The sequence below is a fragment of the Rattus rattus genome, chromosome 5 (assembly GCF_011064425.1).
Source record: "Rattus rattus isolate New Zealand chromosome 5, Rrattus_CSIRO_v1, whole genome shotgun sequence".
NCBI lineage: Eukaryota > Metazoa > Chordata > Mammalia > Rodentia > Muridae > Rattus > Rattus rattus.
Window position 1 is genome coordinate 40,109,033 of NC_046158.1, and position 22,624 is coordinate 40,131,656.

The window sequence follows — 22,624 nt, forward strand, 5'->3', positions numbered from 1 at the left end:
ACAGAGTCCGTGGCCTTTTCTTCACGACTTCATTTTCACCTACTCTGGATCCATTAAACTGACACAAAACCAATCCCCAAGTAGTGTCCCGATGTGTTAGCCAACTGTCCAGGGACAGCTGTAGACCTCAGTGTTGAAGGCAGGAAGCATCCCCTTAACCCACACCACTCCTGTTCTCCAGCAACTCCAATCTGCTTGTGTTGTTTAATGGCCAATCAGAGGATAATGCGGAACCAGCAGGAAAAACACAAGAAAATTAAATACTCGGATTACTCTGATCAGAGCAAAAATGGCCATCTTTGAAGCGTAAACCATTTTTGGCACTGTTGCAAATTCAAGGTAGAGGCGAGCTATGAAGACAACAGTCAAAAGTGGAACAAGGTATCCCGAAATTCCAGGGCTTTCATACATGGCAACAATGTGATACAGTTGTCAATGCAAAACAAACAAAAGAGCTGGAATGATAATCACCCTCTGCTCCCAACTGAATCCAAGAGGTAAGAAGCGATGTCTAGAATTTTTTGCCAGTGTGGGGTGATAAAAAGAAAAAAATATAAACCCTCCTCCTAGAAAAGCAGGAATTCTTTTTTGAGGAGAAAGAAGATGTACGGATATGCTTTCCTTCTGATTCTAATCTTCTCTGGTTTTAGAAAGCCAGGGAGGGATGAAAGACTTGATCTCTATGGTGTGATTTCTGTTATGTCATGGCCCCACTGCCAAGAAGTACTTGTGGTTGAGTTTAAAGCAAACAATATTTCAAACTGAGGAATAATGAACTTTATGACAACAACATGGTATTGAGGATTCACCTCGTCAAAGGTGGCTAACTCTTCTGCCCTCTGAAAGGGCTCATGATAGAGAACTCAGAGTATTCTAGATGCAAGAGAGTACCTTGGTCTGTGCGGCCATCGTGGAGGGTGGAAATTGGGAGGCCAGGGCCTGTGGGCAGAACAGAAACAAGAATGTGACTACGGTTAGGAATAACAGTTCACTGTCAGCCAGGACTGTGTGTAGTATCTATGACTCGTGCTAAGAAACACATCTTTTAACTCTTTGCTGTCCTTATGTACTATTGTTTTTTTTTGTTTTGTTTTGTTTTGTTTTGTTTTGTTTTTACCATAGAGAAGCAGGCCTTTTAAGTTCCATTTAAACCACACATATCAGGTCAAAGCCCAATGAAAGAACAGAAGTGCGAGAAGCCTTACCTGCACCGTAGCTTTTCCAGGAGTGAACCTTCATGGTTAGAACCTAATTAGCCACGCACAAAGGCCTCAGAAGCTTCAAGCGGCCTTCTAGGAAGTTCTCACACTCACTGGACAAGTTCTAGCTGTATGTTTATTTTTAAGTAACCTTCACCAGTACCTCGATTGTGTCTCATTTGTCGAATGTTCGGTTTGTTTTGGTGGATAAAAGCTAACATCTTTTATCCGATGACGTGCACAGATAAATTTTTATCTAAGGCTTCCTTTTCCAATACGCTATTTTAAGTCATGTTTCGGGGGTTAGTAAGTTATGGTAGGAGGAAGGTGGTATTGAGATGTTACTGGAGGGATTAAAGAAGGAAAGATGGGGTCATGAGGGTGGGTGGGGTGTAGGGTTTGTCACAGAGGTTCCAGCCAAGAAGCTTAGGGAGTCTGAAGAATTGTCACAGTGGGGCAACAGATAGGATTTTCATCCTTCAGCACGGAGCACAGCGCTGTCTGTTACTACATCAATCTCCAGACTTGAGGACTTGGGACGTGAACTGTCGGCAGCTACCACCACCTTTTGTAATGAGTGATTGATAAATTAGTCCTCTAAATGGCTGCTTTCTATCCAGAAGGGCACTGCCTACAAGTATCACAACGTTCAGAAACTGGCTGTTTTGATGAGGTGTCCATAGATAAACGAACGCCATTACTCGTCTAAAGTACAGAATAATCTAATACCCAGACTACTTTTAAAGAATACATTGACCAAGGGACTCAGTGCAGTAAAAAGCAACATGCATAGAGGTTGGGATAGATGCTTTTGCCATTCCTAATATTTTCTTCTACCTTCAGGGAGCCCTGCAAGAATTGTGCCATTGGACCCGAATAGAGCAGAAGGACTTCTCAGCGTTCTAAGGAGAACTGCTTATGAATGGGGCTTTCTGGCTTGCTCCTGGCAGCCTTCTCCCTGTGGAAAACATTCTTCTGATTTATTCCTTAGAGCTTTAAGTGCCAAGCCCCATGGGCAAATCCTGCAAGTATAAGGGTACCCACGTTTGTAAAAACGTCCTTGTGGGCTGCAGTGTTGGAAGGCACACAACTTCCCTTCACCGCATTTTCCAACTAGCCTTTATAAATAATAAAGCTAATATTTTTATTTCCTGTCTTACTTCTTATTATGACCTGAGGATAGAAGAAAGAGATTCTTCTTTGGCTTTCTCAGAAACCAGCAGCCCGTCTGTGACACTTGAGAGTGTTTAGAGACTGCAAACTGAAAAGCTTTTCCTCAGAGTCAATGTTTCCTCAAAGTTTTCAAAAGGGGCACACATGCGTTTCACATTTGGAGCCAGAATCTAAGGAGACAAGGCTGTTTAAGTCTCTAGGCTTTAATCTATTAACATCCACCATATGGGCTTTCATAGGTAAATGTTCTTAGTAGTGGAAACCTGCATCTCTTTTTATCTTAAATTAAGAAACAAAGTAACGACAGAGTACCCATGACACAGCAGGAGGAGGACATGGCCCTAGAGACCAGCATCAGTCCCTAAAATTCTCATTTCTCTACTGTTTTTGTTCTATCTGTGTTACCGAGATGATTTTTACCTGCATTCTTCTTGTCTTCCAGGGCTCAACAGTCCTTTGGAGAGTTTGAAAGTTACATAACGAGGCGTTACTCTTACCCCTAAAGGGAAAGATTTCAAGGTTTTTCCTATGATGGCGGAGTGACTCATTTTACTGGAGCTTCAAAAACACCAGACGATGTGATGCTTCCCACACAGTGTATTTTTTGCTAAATGGGAAATTACCATACTGCCGAGGAAGGGTGAGTGGTAGAAAAGTCAGGCGATTCCAGTTCTAGAAAGGACTCTCCCACCAACTTTTGATGAGGGCTTAGTCTTTGGTTTCTTATCTATACTTCAGGGAACAGTTAGCCTCAAGTAGACACTAGAGCGAGGCGATATGAAATGTGTTAGCATGCTTTTCCAGAGAGCTATAGCATTATTCAAACATAGAGTATGTAGCAGTAGAAATGCATGTATGTTAATGCGACCCTAGTGCCTTTATCAGCCAATGGAACAGCAAGAAACAACTATCTTGGTAGAGATTTTAGATGCCAGCAATTCTTTCGAAGCTTCGCAATGCCTCTGTGTACTCTATTAGACACTTTTCTTACAGTCACAAATAGATGACTAAAAAGAACAGCCCCGCCCAGCCTTCCAGGGGAGAGAAAGAGATAAACAGATGCCTAGGCATCCTTAGTTCAAGGATGCTGTGTGTCTGACATGTAAGCTTTTGATACATGTCACATAAATATAGAGTTTGGGTTGGAAAATGTTGCATATAACTTGGGAGGGACATTTAATGTTTACCTTTAAATGCCATAACCACAATCAGCACATATGGCCACGAACAACAATCTCTTGACATTTCAAAGATTTCACTGACCAAACATTTTACGAAAGTGTTATTTCAAACTGACATCTTATGCATCTTGATGGGAGCATTCGGGTTAAAATGCTTATTCATGTCTACACAGTCAAATGAGTTGTGGCTGCAGTTCGAGAGACCGGTTGCTGGATTAAGGGAAGTGACATCATGATGGCCTTAATTCTTGTTCATTTCACGGGAAACCCACAGGACCTCTGCATCTGAGTAGAGAGGTCAAAGGATGAATGGCTCCATTGTTGTCTAAGTCACCTACCTGAGCCAGAGTCGTTGATATCAGAAATAGGAGGGTGGTGCGCACTTTGTTAAATTTCCTGCCCAGTATGCTACCCGTACTCTAACTGGGGTTAACTAGGGTGAGAAGGAGATTACAGACCTGGATTATAGATTATAGAACTGGAGATTCTACTGACCCCCAGTTGTCACTGATTTCATTGGTTTGTAGTCTTATTTTAACCTATATTTCTTGTTATTTATTCAAGATAACGTGTGCACGAAGTGAACTCATCTGCATAGCAGATCATTTGTGAATGAAACCACGGTCTAAACAACCAGAAAATTCTTTCTGGGTCATGCCACCATGGTTCCTTTGTTAATATTTGAATGAATTACTCAAAATATCTTCCGATTTTTAAGGAAGGATTGGATGACAAAGATTTGTTTTTTGTCTTCATCGAAACTAGGTTTGGAAGAATAATCTGTCTTCATTGCATAGACTTCAGGCCTCTGGCCATGGCTCTTGATGTTTTCCCCACGAATAAGGTCAAAGCAGAACAACAACGTTTTCAGAGAGAACAATTCTGTTTTGATATCTCTCCTTCTGTGCTTATCTGGTAGATAGTGTCTGTATGCAACACCTCAGTGATGCCGACTAGAGACAGACAGCTCTGCTGCAGCCCTGGCTCTCGCCTAACAGAGGCAGACACCTTAGCTGATCACTCAGTTTCCTCAAATGCAAAAGAGAGACTAACACCTTCCTATTCTTTTCCTTCCACAAGTCTTGGGCATTCAATAAGACTCTTGTATGTAACAAGTTCCCAGAAAAGGAAAACACTGTAAGTAATTTGATGGAGTGACAAGGCTGATGACAGAGGCAATGGGGATGGCCATGCTTACGTCAGGTCCGTCACCTACCGTAGCAGATGAGTGCATAGTATTTGGCTTTGTAGCTGAAACTTGCTGTGTAATATTGGCACCTTTCTTTCCTTAGATGGCAAGTAACACACTTCTTACTCGGAGGAGAGTTTCCAATGCTAATTCTAGAGGGGAATGAAAATAAAGCTAAGCTGAAATTTTGAGATTGTATTTATCAAAATGTACTACTCCATGTAAAGTGACTAATTTACATATTGACATCAAACCCACTCTATTTTTTCTGTTGCCAATATCATTTAAAGTAGAGGGGAATCACAGTGTTTTGATGTAGCTTGATGTTTGATCCATTTTTGCCTGAATAGGCACAAGCTTTGAGGGAGAAGCCCTCTGTGGTTTTCCTGAAATGGGAGAGCTATAGAACACTTGCAATGGGAGTGAGGTAGTCAATGTTTTTATATCCATTAAGTGCTTCTAAAATAGTTAGAGATCTCTCTGTGTCTCTCTCTGTCTCTGTCTCTGTCCCCATCCCTCCCTCCCTCCCTCCCTCCCCTCTTCTCTTTTTCTCTCCTTCCCCTACTCCAAGTCAAAACATACAAGACACACTGGCAGAAGAATCCCTCTTCTTCTCTATATCTGGAAAAAGGACTTTAGTAATGAGCAAATTGGAAATAAGAAGATGCATTCTGCATTTTCCATTCTTTCAACAGGGCACATGGGCTTTTGGGAGCTCCGTCTAGGGAGGTTGCCTCCTCCGTCTCACGTAGGTCAAGCTACACTCCTCTACTCACATGAGCAGAGCCCTCTGTGTGGCCCTGGAATGGAGTGATGAGTTTTAATAAATAATAGGCTTCTGCATATCTCCTCCCACACTGCACCAGATTCCCCTTTTGGAAATACTGGATGGTACTCTGCCAAGGGTCAGGCTGTGTCAGAGCCCATTCTGGCTACCAGGGTGAGTTTTCCCACCTCCAAAGTCTTCCTCTTATAGCTTCCTGGGATAGCCTTGAGCATGGCACAGGGGCTCTAGAGCCATGTGTATCAGGGTGTGAACTGAGGACTGTACATAAGAGGATATTTTTTTTCTTCTTACGGATCACATGCGGGAATTTTTGTGTGATTTTTGGAAATGTGAAGAAGAGAGTTAACAGCAATGGCTCAGAGAACAGCATACCCATGTTCGAATATCAACCCAAATAATATTATATTGACATATTAAAATGAAATGCAATTACAGTGCAGATCAGTTAAGATGTTATTTGGTTTACAGCAGAGCATGAACAATGTTAACCACAGTCTTTATTTCTATGTAAAGAGTCTTTTGGTTATTATTCCGCTCATCAGCAGGACAGTTGGATTGAACATTAATAACTAATAGAGGGGTGGAAGTATCTATAGCAAAGTGAGCCCTAGTGAAGCTCACACTGCAAGAGTAAAAGCAGTGTGGCACAGCCACTGCTCAGTAAGTGTGTGTTAATAAATAAGTAAGAGCCCTGGATTAACTCTGAACTTTTCAAGTATCTATAATCATGTAAAATTATTATTTATATCACCATAAAGGATTTCCTTTATTACTCTTTTCAAAATAGGTTGGCTCATATTCTGGGTGCATATGATTTTATGCTGATTTTGTATATGTCATTTTCTGAATTATTTACTCTCACTGACAAGTGGATTTTATGACATTTCACACTTCAAGTAACATTCTACATCTACCAAGGGTTATGATTCAACTTTAGTCATTTACCTCTTTGTTTATCTATCAATACTATTTTGAAATGGCCTGAATTACCTGTAGATGTTTCTTCTTCCAGGGTAACCTTCAAATTCATTGCTAGAATAAAACCTGAAATTAATTTACAAAATATTAATTATTGATTATCGAATTACAAAAGTATCATCACTAATATTAATAAGTAACATGAATAAAAACATTATTTCAAGAAACTATTAATACTTGTGTAGAAGAACTACTACTGTCTATAATTGTGTTGGGGCATTTACAGATCATGAGACAAAGGCAAAACTGAGATCAGTACTGATTTTGTGATCAACGTATCCTTTTCTGATTCATTGAGTAAGAACCATGAAAACTGACCTATTTAAACTAATATTACACTTTTCCTTTTCCACTATGACTGTTTACTGGCTTCTCAGAATTATGTTGTTTGTTTATGACTGAGAACACATTTTGATTGTATTCTACACACCCAGTAGTAGATAAACTTGGCATACTAGGAAACTCATCTGAGCTCGATGAGCTGAACATGTCATAGGCCATGTTAATCCACCGAGCTGCAGAACAAACCACAGGAGAGCAACCTTGCTACCTAACTGCCAGGTGCGTGCTCCTTTCTGTCTTAATATGCTATGAAGTGGAAAATCCAGTTTGGCGACATAACTTTCATTCCTCTGTGAATTTATCTGAATATCTCAAAGTAGCTGTCTTTATTTTTTTTTCTCTCTCTCTCTCCTTCAAGAAGAGCATAATGGAGTGTGAAAAGTTTAGAGTAAACAAGGTTTGTTTTAATTCTCAGGAGGGCTTAGCTGTCCAGGTGTCCTCAGTGTCATAAACAAGTTTCTTATAAAGGAGACAACACAATGCAATGCATTTCTGGTATGAAATTCATATTCAAAACCCGAGTGTATCTGTTTTATTTATGTCTGTACTAATGTCACAGGACTCCAGTCTTCACTGTCTCTTGCCTTTCCCACATCCTTTCAAATAGTGTGTGAATTAACTGCTCATCTTTTCCTCCAATGGCCCCTTGTAGCATTCCCAGGCTGTCAAAGCTCCCAGCATTGCCTCCCCTTTCAACACTGCAGCCTGGTCCACTTTCCCACCTCTCTCTTCTCCCTCACATATGATAATAATTATGCTATTACATCTTTCCTAAACATCTACCCTTGCCTTTCATCCACTTAAAAAATAGGAACGGAGCCCCTCCCATGTCAACCTTGGTCCTGAGGACGCACAAGAAAGGTGGCGTAGTCTTTTCTTTCTAGTCTACAGTTTACTGTCATCATCATGCTCATGGAGCTCAAGCCTCAGTCACCCAACCCTGAGAATTTTTAGACTTTTCATAAAAGTCCCTAATAAAAAAATTTCTTTCAAAAAGGAAATCTTGCTGTTGAGTGACTAAAGAATACGTACTCTTCATGAAATCATAGCTCTTTGAACGTAACCAAAGAACAACAGAATGTTCTCTCTGTTGGCTGGGTAGACAGTACAGTGCATTATTTGTACATCCATCGGTGGGTGCCAATTAAAACCTAAATGGTACATCGTGCTGCGTGCGGTACTTACAGTGAATCCTGTGTTACTCGGAATATATATATGGCCTCCCACTTGCCACTTGTAATTTGAATAGCATTTTCCTATAAAAAGACAAACATTATGTTGTGCGAAGCTGAGCGTCACTTGAGCAACCTCAAGTGAATGATCTTTGAGGAGAGAAATCTTGGAAGGAACTTACCACAGTGTCTTTGATGTAGTGAATATGTTTGTAACCATCCTTGTCGCTAAATATTTTGTAGTATGAAGCAGCATCCTGGCTAAAAGCTGGTGTGGAAACAAAGAACTGAAAGAAATGAACAGAGGTTATATCTAAAGGACAAACTGAATGAAAGCCACAGGTATTTTTGCAAGTCACGTATGATGCTTGGAGACTCATGGTGAGCCTCCTCTCCTATCACCTGTCACCCACTCCTGAAATTCCAGGTTTTCAAAGGATGGCTTTCCAGTGACTCTAATAGGAGCTCACAGGTGCCGACTGGTGTTTGCTATCTCACACCTCTACCCTATCAACCCTGGAGCCCCAAGCTTTACCACATCTAATTTAATAAATTTCTGCCCTAAGGTAATATGGTTTGGAATTGAGTTCCAGGAATAATAAACAAATGTTGACATTTACTCAAACCAAACTTTAAAATGGGGCATTTGATCAAAGTATAATTCTTTTTTTAAAAAATAATTTATTAATTATTATTTTTTTATGCACTGGTCTTTTGCCTGTATGTACGTCTGGGTGAGGTGGTCAGGTCCCCTGGAACTAGAGTTACAGACAGTTGTGGACCACCATGTGTATGGTGGGGATTAAACCCAGTCCTCTGAAAGAGCAGCCAGTTCTTTGAACCACTGAGTCATCTCTCCAGCCCCAGAAGCATGTTAGATTTTTTAATTGTCTAACGCTAAGTTCCTAATGGCAACAACTTAATAAAGACATTTGAACAATTCAAATAAGATGGTCTGGAAGCCACAGATTTTGGTAGCATGCTTGAGAGGAACAGTGAAGCACGGTTAGGGAGTAGGGTGATCTTAGCTCTGAGCTCAGGAAACAGAAAGGCCTTGTAACCTCAGTTTGAGGAATTCAGTACTCTCTGCTTGGAACCATCTAATTACATTCAACTACCAGTCACTCCAGTGTCCTGGAACAGAACTAGTGGCAACTCAATATTCTAACTAGCAGACAACTGAAATTCTGAAAATGCCTCATACCAAATTTTCATCCATATTGTAATTTGTCTCCATTGTAAACACACACACACACACACACACACACATACACACACACACACACACACACACACACACAGACTTGCTCTACCTTTATGGCTATTCTTACAGGTTGTCCTCTGATGAAATGATGACACCTTCCTGAGGAAAATCTCATGAGAGTAGAGCTCCTCTATATCATGCAGGAGTAACTTAAAACCAGGTCTGTCTATCTGGTTTATGTCCCATGGAACAGTAGGCCAATCTGTTCTGTTATTTCACAACTGAAGCAAACAATAAACACCCACCCCCACCAGTATTTTCTAGCTACAAACATTGTTCCTTTTAATATCTTTTCTGAGATCAATTTTTGAGCAAACAGGTTGTAGGGAGAATTGCTATAGAATTATTTAATGATCAAATCTAAGCATGATCTGAAGCTGGAAATTTTTTTGATAAAATTTTTTTCTCTTATGTTGTGATCATGTGTTGTTAAAATGCAATGTATCTCTTATATTTTTACTGGGCAACTAATTTTTCTCCAAATTTATTTCCACCTGGATGGAAAATTTAAAGATGTAATTGTGATAAAAATGGAAGGTGTGGTCCTACTAGATTAGCATTAGCTCTAGATCCAAGGACCACAGTTCTAATAAAAGAAAAGACAAAAGGCAGCATGGAGAGACATAGGAAAGGATTCTATATCCTGGACACTGCCTGATCCACGAATAATCTTTGTTCAAGTAAACTTCACTAAATATGAATGTGTGTGTGTGTGTGTGTGTATGTGTGTGTGTGTATGTGTGTGTGTGTGTGTGTGTGTGTGTGTTAATACATTGTAACAGAGTGGGAAATTGAGTGAGGTGAGGCTGCTGTGCGTCCATCACCATCGCTCGTCATAGGAGCTACTCCAGATGACTTGGCATCTTCAGACTGGGTATTTGGTGGACGCACTGCACTAGTGTGGGCCTTTGACAAAGCTGCTTCTTCATTTCAGAAAGGTTTGCTCTCAAGCAAGGAATGGCAGCCTTACCACAAGCACCCTTTTTTACCCCCTCATACTATATACTGTGAAAAACAATTAGTTCTGCATGATTTAGTCACTCGATGGAACCCAGGCCACAGACCATTTTAATGTAATACAGTGACGAGTTATTCCTCGCTCTCTTCACTGTCGTCTGTGCGCAGACCCCTTTCTTTCTTTCTCTCTCCCTCCCCTACCTCCTCTTTCCCCATGGTGTCTTCTCTGGCCTTGGTCCTTGGGGCCAGTAAACTCACCCACCTGAGAGCAGCTTCCCAATAAGCCTGCCTTTAACAACAACAACAGTTATTCCTCACATACCTAAGTGAATTAGTTAAAGGACTTCTAAAAAGATAGTATTCTGAGTAAAGCTTACAATTTAATCTGCACTGAAACTAAAGAATTAACAGGACAGACTGTTCTGTTTTAAGATACTAGGGCCAGGCAAACAGGAAGAATCTCTCTGCTGGCCAAAGGCTGTTATCTCCTCCCTTTCTCTGCGCACATGGAAGACAGTCGCTTCCGATGAGCAGGTAACTTAGGTCAGGTAAAGAGGGTGTGAAATATTTCCGTGATGGTGTTGTCAGAGCCAGGGCCATAATGCGTTCTGAGTTAAGTGCTCCTTGCAGTAAGTCACACCTGGACACTAGATAAGACATTCAGCTGCAGTGACCTCAGCTGGAACGGGGCCCTGCCCTGGCCTCCTTATCACGCTTAGATTTTTCTGATAAATTGCTTATCTCCGAGTGAAGTGCAAAGCCATTTAAAATAATCTCACCTAGGAAGCAAGGTTACTTCTCACAGTTTTTGATTTTTACCATCCTCACTAAATGTCAAAAGATGGCTCCTACCCTGAGCTAATGATTAGACAGAAGCACAGGCTTTCAGACGCCGACCCATAAAACTCATGTTCTGTTTTTAATCAAAGGTTTTAGCGCAGGCCAAGGAGGTCCGCAGCATTGCTCAAACAGCTGACGAGCGTTTTGCTATAACTGTAGTCTAAGCATTATGACTTCAGAGCTGATTTCTAAACGTAAAGAACTAAAATTTGGATTCTTTTGGTTTGTATATTATTCACCGGAAAATAGTTCCAGTTTATTTCTTGTGTCGTTTGCAGTTTAAACATCTTGGATGTATTCTAAGGAAACCACTTAAAAAAAACAAACAAACAAACTACCATTTAATATATACTATTATGACCAGCTTTTTAAATTTGTCTAAAGACCCAAAAACTGAACAAGGACTGGGAATGTAGCTTATGATACTTGTCTAGCATGTGTGGCCTTTGTTGATCCCAAGAACTACACACATGCACGCACCCACACAATTACCTGAATGGGTTTATTAATCATATACATATGTCTATGTTTTCTCGAGCTAATTTCATTGCCATTAGTCAGGAAAGCTGTCTAATAAAGCAGGTACCTTCAGAGGATGAGGAATGATTCCCAGAAGTTTTCACTACGAAGTATACATTATATTCTTTTTTCTAAGATTTAGAAGTTTCGTTACTAAATACATCTCCAAAGATTAAAATTAATACCCAAGTGTCCCTTTTGAACAGTGTGTCTAAATCTCAGCCCAGCAGCCACCCTGATGCAAATGCTTGCTTGATGTACTTTTGAGACATGTGGTATTTTCCGGACAACATTCACTTATTTTCAAACTTCTTTTGTAATAATCAATACAGGAGACAAGATAAAATTGGTTCCCTTAAACAATATTCTTTTTATAGGAAATGAACCTCATATATCACTAAATAACTCCAACTAAAGATTCCAGACACAATTAATCACAAATCATAACGTGGTTTGTATTCATTTCCCTGTTCGATACCTAGGCACAGCACGCAGGGTGGAATGCACACACTGTGTGAAAGTCAGTTCACTGAATATGCTGGGTGCCATTAAAATAAACGAAAAGATAGAAAAATCATACTCCACCAGCCCATCCTGTTCTGCTTTCTTCAATATGCTCCTGGTTCTACAAACAAAGAAAGACCATGTTAAAGCACAAAAAGGACAGTTTTTCAAATGTATAATTTGGACATTTCGAACAGTTAATCTGCCTGGTCATAGTGTCCTACGACTCGGCTTCCAGTTCAGGAGACCTTGTTAAAGGTATTTGGAGCAGTGTACTGAGTCTATACGGACAAGTCGGTGGTAAACGTAATTCCAGAATTTTTTCTTCCTTAGCTGTTCCACGTGGCTGGTCTCAGAATTATCACAAACATGTGGAAATTCAGCCCAAATGAAGCACGTGATGAGATACAGAGAAGACAGGATTCCATAGTGAATCCGTAGTGAAGTTGAGGTTGTGTTCTTTTTTTTTTTTTTTTTTTTTTCAAATTGGGTTTAGCTAGATTTGTATATTTAGGTTTTAGTAAGATTCAGAAGTATCACTTCTTACATACATATTTAGAAATTATAAAATGTAAATAGTACTTTTTTTTCTAGATGAAGAACATTCTGAGTTGACTTAATAGGTATAGACTACTGTAACTGTAGTGAGCACAGTGGACAGAAAGAAAAAAAAAAGACCACAGGGAATTTGGAAGAGAGAAGGCATCAGCAAGATCTTGGAGAAACCTCGATGCCATCCGGGAATTTTGAATGTCTGTGAGTAAATGCCATGAAGGGCTTCACTTACCTAATATAGAAAATGTAATTGTAAGCATGAGAGACAATGTGAATTTGGTCATGGCTAAGGCAGAAAGAGGCCAATTTCTGTTTTTAGGAAATGCTAATAAAGACTCAGATCAAGGACACAGATATATTAAACATTTGGATCAACAGAAATAATCTAGAGAATTTTTGACAAAAAGTTCTGGAAACCTCTGCTAGGAATAAAGACCACCCAGAGGGAGTAAAGTGGATATTTATGAAAGAAACAGTATCTATACTTTGGGAGAGGATTGTCTCTCAGAGGCTGAACCATGTTTCCCAGCTTCTCTTACAATGGGCCGTAGTCATTTGGAAAGGTCTAGAAACAGTCTGTGAACTGAAAGAGAAGCAAGCCATTTGTAGCCTTCCCTATAGAAATATCTCAAGCAGACCCCTCCCCCTTTTCTTCCAGCTCCAGTTGAATGTTAATGGCTTAGAACCACACATTAAGATAACAGAAATGCCATCGGCCTAGGTTTCTGAACTGCATTATGGAGCAGAAGACCCACTCCACACTATACATCATTTTCTTGGACTTGCTATTGGTCGGATAAATGAACCATGAATCCCATAAATTTCTTAATAAATCTCACCAATATTTTTATAGAATAAATAACCTCGCAAGCTTCTCTACCTCTTTCATTTCTGGCAACATGAATAAAACATTGATTGATCACCTCAAGCATTGCTGGTTTTCAAAACACAAACACATTAGTTGTAAGTATGGCTGTTGGAAAATTGTAAGTAAATTCAGACAAAATATTCTAAATGCAGTTACTTATCTAGCTATACTGGTCATTTCCCAGGGACCTCTATTCCTCACTGTAAGGACATTTTATATTTTCTTTCCTTTTAGGTTATATTGTCTCAGATTTTAATGAATTAGAATCTCAGATTGCAAATGAATCAATTTTTTATTTGTCTGTGTTCATAGTTTTCAAGTTAATGATGTTAAAGCTGAGTTCATGATGTTAGATTCCAGGGTGTTGAAGATATATCCAACTAGAACCAGCCAATCAGATCAGTGAGTTCTAATTAACTAGCTTAATTGGGATCAAGTTTTTTCACTGCTACTACTTAAAACTTATCTTTTGGCTTTGTTATAAACACATAAGTAAAATAAACTCAGTGTCCTGCAAATTGTCTTACGTTTACTTAAGACTTTTTCTGACAGGGTAATGACCTAATAGCATTTTTAGCCTGGGAAATGCAGCGTAATATGGCCCTGATAACTTTTCAAGCAGAATAAAACATTCTCCTTATAAAATAAAATCTTCTAAATATTAGACGGAATTTAATGACTTACTTTGGTTAATCTGGACTCTAGTTTCATAAAATAAGTTAACTCTATGTTTGTTTTAATAAAAATATTTTTTCATAATTAGAATTCTCTCAAAACATACTCAGCAATATTTCCTATTTATAGAAACCACTTTTAATAAAAAAATTAGTATCTAAAATGAGTACTTAAAGGCAGGCATATTTCAATGACTCAGACTGGTGCAGTACCTTCTGACTCATTAGTTTTAGCAGATTATGTTTGAATTTGAGCAGTAAAAACAATGGAAGCTTGATGGTAAATTTGCATCTTATTTTAAGCTCTCAATCTTCAGTTTGTACAGTAGGGAGTGCTCTCCACCGATAACCTAGACAGCAGCACAAAGTGCAGAACGACAAATGGTCCACGCCCTCTTCTCAAGCACCTACCTTTGATTTAAAAATAGGGACTACTTCACTTACTCTCGCACTTTTTCCAATTTTGACAATTTCGTCTAATTTTCATTTCTTCTCCGATTTTTCGTGAAACATCTATTTCCATAATAAGCCCATTCATTTGAGGTTTTATCTTCGTTGTTTCACTTCTGTTGACTAACTACCCCGAGGGTCTCCAATGGCTGGATCTCCATCCTAACATCACATTGGCTCATTTCGTGTCTCTCCCTACTCAAAGTAAAAGCCACTCAGGAAAACAACTGCTGCGCTCTGTTTAATAAGAGTGGTGAACCGCTGTGAACATGCAGCCCATTGTTTTACGTGGCGGTTCAGTTTGGTTCAATGCACCAGATCCCGCTTAGCAAAGCAAACTGTTACCCAGGACTGAGAGGCTCCTGTCGTATTTCCATTGTCAGAAATACTTGCCAGTAGCTTTAATACACCTACCTTTGGACAATCCCACGCATGCCAGTCTTCTCTGAAATCACATATAGACAAGACTGAGACGTTCTGCACTCTCTTTAGCCACTGCAAACATACTCGTTCGTTGGTCACCCATGTGAGCCAGGTGAAATAGTAGTCACTGCCAACAAGACCAAAACAGTCTCAGCTGTCCGCCATCACCACATTTAAGTAATATCACCATCTAAAGTTTCTAAAAGACAGCTGTTATTATAGGATGTATAGTTAGTAGACAAGAAAGGCAAGCTTTCTCTGAGAATGGTATTTAAATAGATCTGCTGGCTAAGATAAGTAAGAGGTCATTCACCTAAGAAGATTATCCATACTTGAGCTTTCTCCCCATTTTTGGAAACTAGGATGTAAGGGCAAAGATAGGTATCTGTCTAAGAGGGATGAAAGTGTTCCATTTTCTACGATGTCCGCATCACCCCATTTTTAAACTTTGTGCTTGGCGTAGAGCAGCCAAACGTAGTGAGAAGTTCACCTTTGTTTCCAGGTGGGTTCATGTGGAAGCCAAGTTTTATGGTCAAGTGTTGAAATTGTATTAATAATCAAGTGATCCAAAAAAGTTTTGATGGTTTTTAATAACATATTTAAGTGTCAATGGTTAGCATGACTATACTTGTCTGTGAATGAAATTCATAGCCTAAATTACAGAACTTTTAAATTTTCCATAGAGCTAGAAGGAACTTAGGGCTCAAATCCTGATCTCATGACATCCTATCACAGTATCCACCCTCAGTGAAATTATTTAGCTATATAGGCCTTTGTTTCTGTATTAATTTGAAATAATAATGTACTGGTGTGGATATGTAAAGATGATCTGAGTGGGCTTAGCATGCCTCTCAACTCAAGTGCTTTTTCTATTACTTGGCACCTAAAGAAAATAATATTTAAAAAATGCATATTCAAGGTTCCATTAACTAGGCTATTGTGGGCAATCATTTGTCATCCGTCCTTGATATGGCGGGAGGAGAAGAGACAAGACCTCTGTGCTAAGCAGGTGAGGCTCTTGGAGTACTTTAGTTTCACCAAAATTCAAACAGAACGACACAGAGGACTGACTTGGGTCTGAAAGGTTGGTATAATCAAGGGTAACCAGAAAGGCATATCCGAGTCATACTAGGAAGAGAGAACTCTAATTCTAGCACTGAGGAGACAGAGGCAAGCAATTGCTTCAAGGTCGAGACAAGCTTAGTGTACAGAGCAAGTTCCAGGGCAGCCAGGGTTCTGTTACACAGAGAAACCTTGTCTCAAACCCAAACCCAAAACAAAACAAATAAAACAAAACCCAGAAAGGAAGAAAAAGGAATTGACTTTTGATTGTGTGTATATGCATTGGTTTGAGTATAGGCTTATACACACGAGCCCAGTGCTAGCAAAGGGAAGAAGAGGACATCAGGCCTCCTGGAGCTGCCCTATGTGAGTGCTTGGAAGGAAACTCCAGTCTTCTGCAGGATCACTACAGTTCTAAAGACTGAGGCATCTCTCTATCCCAAATACTTCTTTTTTCTATCAGTAAATACTTTCTTGACTTACAATTCTGAATCTAGATAATCCAAACATTATTTCAAAGTCAGGCAATGCTAATGTCTGTGAAGAGTTCCTTGTCTGATTTATAATATCCCAGGATGCACATAGATCCATAAATCCTGGCTGGAGGGGAACTAGACCAGAGTTTAGAGGACTCATGCTGAAGACGTGCCAATCTTCACTTTGGTCCCAAGTTGATATTTCTACCTCCAAGGAAAACCCCAGAAATCACCATGGTCATCTTTAAATGAGTCTTTAAATGCATAACAGAGTATATTAAAAACTAGTTCAAGAAACTTAACTGTGAAGTTTAATTTGCATGTTAGTTTTCTGCTTTATGGCATGTGTCTCTTCAACTCACTAGAAATGAAGTCTAAACTATGAAATAGGAAGTTCAACATGTTAAAATTCGGTTAAACACATGAGAGGGATCTGGATCACTGACCTCGAGGCTATCATCTCTGGAACTGGTACTTCTATCGGCCCCACATGGTGTGGGTAGATAGTGTCAACAATAAAGACACGAACAACGGGATTCTTAGCTCCGGCCTGCCAAGAAAATGGAAATTTACAAGCTGATACAATCTTACTGACCATCAATGTTTTAAAGACACTTTAGCACTCGAGGCATATTTTAATAAGTGAGGAAAGCTCAGTAAATAACAGTTGAAGATGTTCTGCAAAGTGGCCAGGGGCTTCATTCCTGTTATACTTGCAAGGCAATTACCAATGTTGTATCAACCAGAGTCGAAAGTGTTTCACGTGTCTAATGAGAGACTTGATTTATAGGAGAAATTATCGGGGATGTGAAAGTCTATGTCTACAACCCATACTCTACCCTGATTTTCGAGACAGGTGTTTCATTACTAGTTAAAAAGAGAATAACCAATATACCCGTGTGCTCTGAAGGGTAGGGAAATCGGTTTGAAAGAGGATAAAAGAGAAGAATTAAATGAAATGCACTGATTGTATGACCAGATTGCTTCTCCTCCCTAAACCTCTCAGTCCATTTCCATTGCTTCCATCCCAAAGGATGGGGAGTCTCACTACCAAATAAGGTGTCCATGGGCTTTTACATTTTTTTTCTTAGTTTGCTTTTCTTGTGCTACTGAATACCTAAATTTTACATGACAGCATGCTTCATGCCTAGACACTGGATTTGAATTGATGTTATTTTACTTCAGAACGAATCTTGCAGTTAAAATGTGAATCCACAGCGTTTGAGAGCATAGTGCTCAGTGACTTAACTTTTCATTCAACTAAAGCAGTGCCTCTCAATCTCCCGAAGGCCATGACCCTTTATTACAGTTCCCCGTGTTGTGGTGACCCCTAACCATAAAATTATTTTTGTTGCTACTTCAAAACTGTAATTTTGTTGTGATCCTAATGAAAACAGCTCTGTTTTCCAAACGTTTTAGGCAGCCCCTGTGAAAGGATCCTTTGTCCACCCCCCTCCAAAGGGGTGGACCCATAGGTTGAGAGTTACTGATCTGAAGTCATTCTAGAGTCTTTTTTGGCTCTTTGGAATTTTCTCATTTCTGCATCCAGTGCTAGAGGTTTTAGTGTCCCCAGTCTGTAAAGAAACATGAAGACTTAGGAACACACTTAGATAAGTGGGAGTCGCTTCTCAGTTCTGAGTGTCCTCATCCCTTCCTGCTCACAGAGTCTTCAGAACACTCAGTTCTTTTAATTTTGGATTCCAAGTATCAGACTTTTCACTTCTAAGCATCTCCAACTTTCCATTTTTCTACACCGTCCTTGAGGGGACTTATATCTCAACATTTATTTCCTAGCTCTTTCCTTTTCTTAAGTGACTTTTAACATAAACATTATATTTCTACTTCTCTACTTCTCTCTTTGGGGTGTCTTTGGCTTGTTTCGAAAGCCAAGTTTGCAAATGCCACATCCATCCTATCTTATATAGGGACCTGCTGGAGTCATTCATGACTAGGGCTTGGAAAATAAAAGCACGAAGAGCTATGTATATTTTAAAAATTCTAAAAGATACCCAGTACTTTTACAAGAGGTAAATTCCTTTCCAGGCTCTTCTCATTCTTGCCTTTGTCTAGATTTAAAATAGGTCACAATGCTTTCTCCCTGTCACTCAGCCTTTCTCCCATACACCTAGGTCCTTCTCCTCTAGCCTTGGAACTGAGTGAAAAATATGTATCATATTGACTTTAATTAATTGCTTTAAGGAAGAAACGGAGGCTCAAAAACTCCACTTACCTGTCCACAAGAGATCTTAACATGTGTCTGTCTGACACTACCTGACAAAGACATCAAATTCAATATTTGAATTTCCCTTTCTGGTTTGCATTTACAGGAGAATTCAAGAGAGAATTGTGAAACAGAACTTTTACCCTGAATTTGGAACATAGAATATATATATATATATATATATATATATATATATATATATATATATAATAATTAAAACTAAGTTAAGCTTGTTTTTCCTCCATGATCTGGACCATATGCTTTTTGCAAAGATACTGCAGTAGATCTTGCAAAGATTACTTCTTCCAGCATACCCAGATGTCCAAAGCAACAGATGTCCACATAAACAATAGAGCACAGCACAGTGTTTGCTTTATGACACACAAGGACAAGAAGCTTTTCCAAAAGTGTTGATCCCACCTCTATTTGTGGTAATGATTGCTCATTTTGACATCAGGGGGATGAAGGCCTCTCTTAAAAGCGACTTGCATACCTTCGGGTATGGAATATTTATAGTTCTAGGATACTGTCCATCGCCATAATACGAGTAGGCAATAATTGGTATGTCTGAATCATTAAATTCTACATATGCCAAGTATTTTCCATCTGGGGACCACCAAAGGGCATATTTTGTAGCAAGCATTTCCTCTGAAAAATAAGAATTCATGTATTATTTATAATCATTGCTTAAATACTTGAAAGTCATTGTTAATACTTCTAAACAAATATTTATTAACTTAAATCATGTTTTTAATGTGCTCATAACATACACCATACTTTGTTCATTAAAAAAAAATACTGTGAATTAAGAGGAACAGTTTAAATTTCATTCTATATCAGATGTCAATTAGTCCTGTTAGTAATTGCTGTTAACCAGAAATGTAACATTTAAAATAAATAATAAACACATTGGTAATAATTATTTTCCCCTTAGACCGATCTAAAAGATAAGCTAAAGTAGCCCAAAGAGACTGTACTATAGACATAGGTAGACAAAGCAGACTGGTAAGTAGACAGTACCTGAAGTAGAAAGAGAAGGCTGTGATTTTACTGGCAAGTGATATTACCAACAGAGTTTGACAGTGTGCATGTGTGTGTGTGTTCTCATGTGTGTGTATGTGTGTAAAATACATACACACACATATCTTTTTAAAGAAGTGGACTGAAGGAATAGAGACTAGACAACCTCTTAAAGTCTAATTAAGTCCTGTGTCCTACATGGTCTAGAATAAGGATAAAATTCAAGAGGCTATTGATATAAAAAAAAACTAAGAACATTTTCTTGCAAAATAATGAAGTTGTTTAGCTTTGGTGGGGGAGGGAAGATGTCTTTCTTAAGCAAAAAAAAAAAAAAAACATTGGATAATGCATTAACTCAGCGGCTAAGGACCATGTACTTCTTGGAATATGAATCTCCACTTTATAGTAACATTCATGAATATAGATTCTACTGGTCTCTGACAAGGCTTTATTCTTCAAGATCAGCCCCTTTCTATCTATAACCTATTAATATAACCTATTTTCAGAAGGACAACTAGCTCATTAAAAAGGATTCCATTCAACTAATTTTTTTACTGCATATGTGAAATCATTTTCAGTTAGAAACCTAATATGTCAGCAGTGGAAAAGAAATATAGCTTACCTTCATAAACCCAATCTGGAATTCCATTAAATATTCTATTTTCTCTTCCAGTGTAAGTTATTTGAAAAGGTGGATCTCCTGGTCTTTGTTTTAAATAAATATTGTTTTGATAGACATATGCCTAGAAATGATAGAAAATTACTCAATAAGGGAAATTTTCCTAATGAATACAGTAACAATGTATATTTAATTATTTACCTACTGTCTTTTTAAGGACTGGTAATTCAGATGCAAAAGGATTCACAACTAAAACAATTTAATAGGTTAAAAATTTACATAATTTACATTAACATTAATTATGATTTAAAAATCTGCATCAAGTAAGAATTAAATTCTATTACAATATAGCTATTTTATTATTCAATAAGTAATTGTGCATATTGACAGGTAGTCAAATAAACCCCTGAATATTAATAGCTAGCCAGATCTAATCTTTATTTAGAGTCCTTAAATAAGAGCTTGGACAAAATTTCATGTTGTCTGAAGCTAGTCTGGGAAACTTGTGAAAAACCATATTTTTCCTGAGTTTTCTGGCACAACGCATTCTGGCTGAGTATAAGGATAAAGTTTTTGACTGCGATATTTAAAGAAGTCTATCCATGAGCTTGAGATTTTGCGGAATTCTCAAACGGGTTTCAATTTATCCAAACTCTTCCCGTTTTTAGCCACTGAAATAGTCATAATGTCTCTCTCTCTCTCTCTCAATCTCTCCTTTTAGGCAGGGAAATTTAACAAAGGCCAAAATCAAATGGCTCCTCTTTGATTTAAATGATTAAACACTTCTATAATCTAAACACTTACTAATTTACTCCCAACGGGAGACCAGCACAGATACTGAATTGGACGAGGGAGCTCGTATCCTCTTACAAATTCCCTAGAAAGAAAGAAAGGAAAGAAAGAAATACGTAAAACCACAACAACTCTTGGTGTTCAATATAAAAAGCAATTCATAAACAGAATAAGCAAACAAGCCATTAAAATTAAGGACATCTGCATGAGATACCCTTGCTTCTCCAAGTTCAATGGAGGCGTACACGGGAGTAAGGCACTGCAGCACAGTGCATGGCTGCCATCCGCTCTTTGGTGGTTTAAGTCACCTGACTTCTCTGTTTTCAGACCTTCCCAGTGAGATAAATGGGTAGCAAGCACACCGACAGTCTGTGTCATCTGGAAGTTGTCTACTGGAGTGCCCCACTGTCTCACAGGAGACAACCATGAGACACAGAGAGAGGAGAAGGGCTTAAAAATTGCATTGCTGGTTCTTGGGCAGACCCCAAATAAAGCTCAAGTCATTTAACCCCTGAAACTGTAAAATTTGCACACAGCAGACGAAGATGGTCGCCGACGGGCCTTCCAGCTCCGAGTTTCTATAATTGTGCTCCAGTTTAATATGTGCTCTTCCACATTCTCATTCACAACCCCCATCTCTGTGAATGCATATGAATTTCAAATTTTTGAAAATAAGATGCCATTTGACAATCTCCCCAGGGATCTGACTTGAAATCAGAAAAGGAAAGGAACATCTGATCTCAAGCTAAACTGAAAAACAGATCGCATACTGGGCAGTGTGCCTTAAGCTTGCAAAGTTCTCCACCCATGGGGAAATTTCAGATATTCTATTGGTCAAAAATCTCACTTTGATGTTTACAGTCTCACTGTGAGCTTCAGCCAGGGGAATTGCATTGTGGAGTTCTTGCAGCTTTTCAAGGAGAACATATCGAATGTTTATGTACTAAAGAACCATACGTTGCCAGGCTGAAAGGTTGACTGCTTGAAAATCGTCTCAGTAGTCTTATCAATACTGTTTTTGTGGAACAGCAAAGCAATATCTACTCCTAAGACCAATTAGAAGATATTTTGAAAAGACCCCGTTCGTTTCCACTAACAGCCACTGTCCTAGGTTTATGTCTGTACGACCTTGCTTGCTCCCTCACACTTGGGAAGACCTGAAATATCTTTATTGAATTTATTACGTCACATAGAACAATACCTAGCAATGAGGGAAAAAAATGATCAGAAAGGGCTTTCAGAGGAAGGGCATTATGGATCGGCATTGCAGCAAGAATCCTGGCAGCCAGAGGGCAATGCATGAGCACCAGGTACATCAAGGCAAGGGTAAAATGGATACATGAGGATTGTCATAAAGGT

General features: G+C 39.0%; 1 protein-coding gene across 1 annotated transcript in view; it reads right to left on the reverse strand.

Moving 5' to 3' along the window:
• The window catches only part of Fap (fibroblast activation protein alpha), a 57,978-nt gene that overhangs the window by 22,035 nt on the left and 13,319 nt on the right, over positions 1–22,624 (reverse strand). The window contains exons 5-15 of the mRNA XM_032902527.1: positions 21,278–21,350; positions 20,477–20,597; positions 19,328–19,482; positions 17,060–17,163; positions 15,067–15,202; positions 12,182–12,226; positions 8,204–8,308; positions 8,035–8,105; positions 6,520–6,573; positions 4,770–4,894; positions 892–939 (exon numbers count right to left, since the gene is read on the reverse strand). Of these exons, the coding sequence (XP_032758418.1) occupies positions 892–939; positions 4,770–4,894; positions 6,520–6,573; positions 8,035–8,105; positions 8,204–8,308; positions 12,182–12,226; positions 15,067–15,202; positions 17,060–17,163; positions 19,328–19,482; positions 20,477–20,597; positions 21,278–21,350 (1,037 nt within the window). The remainder of the gene's footprint in view (positions 1–891; positions 940–4,769; positions 4,895–6,519; positions 6,574–8,034; positions 8,106–8,203; positions 8,309–12,181; positions 12,227–15,066; positions 15,203–17,059; positions 17,164–19,327; positions 19,483–20,476; positions 20,598–21,277; positions 21,351–22,624) is intronic.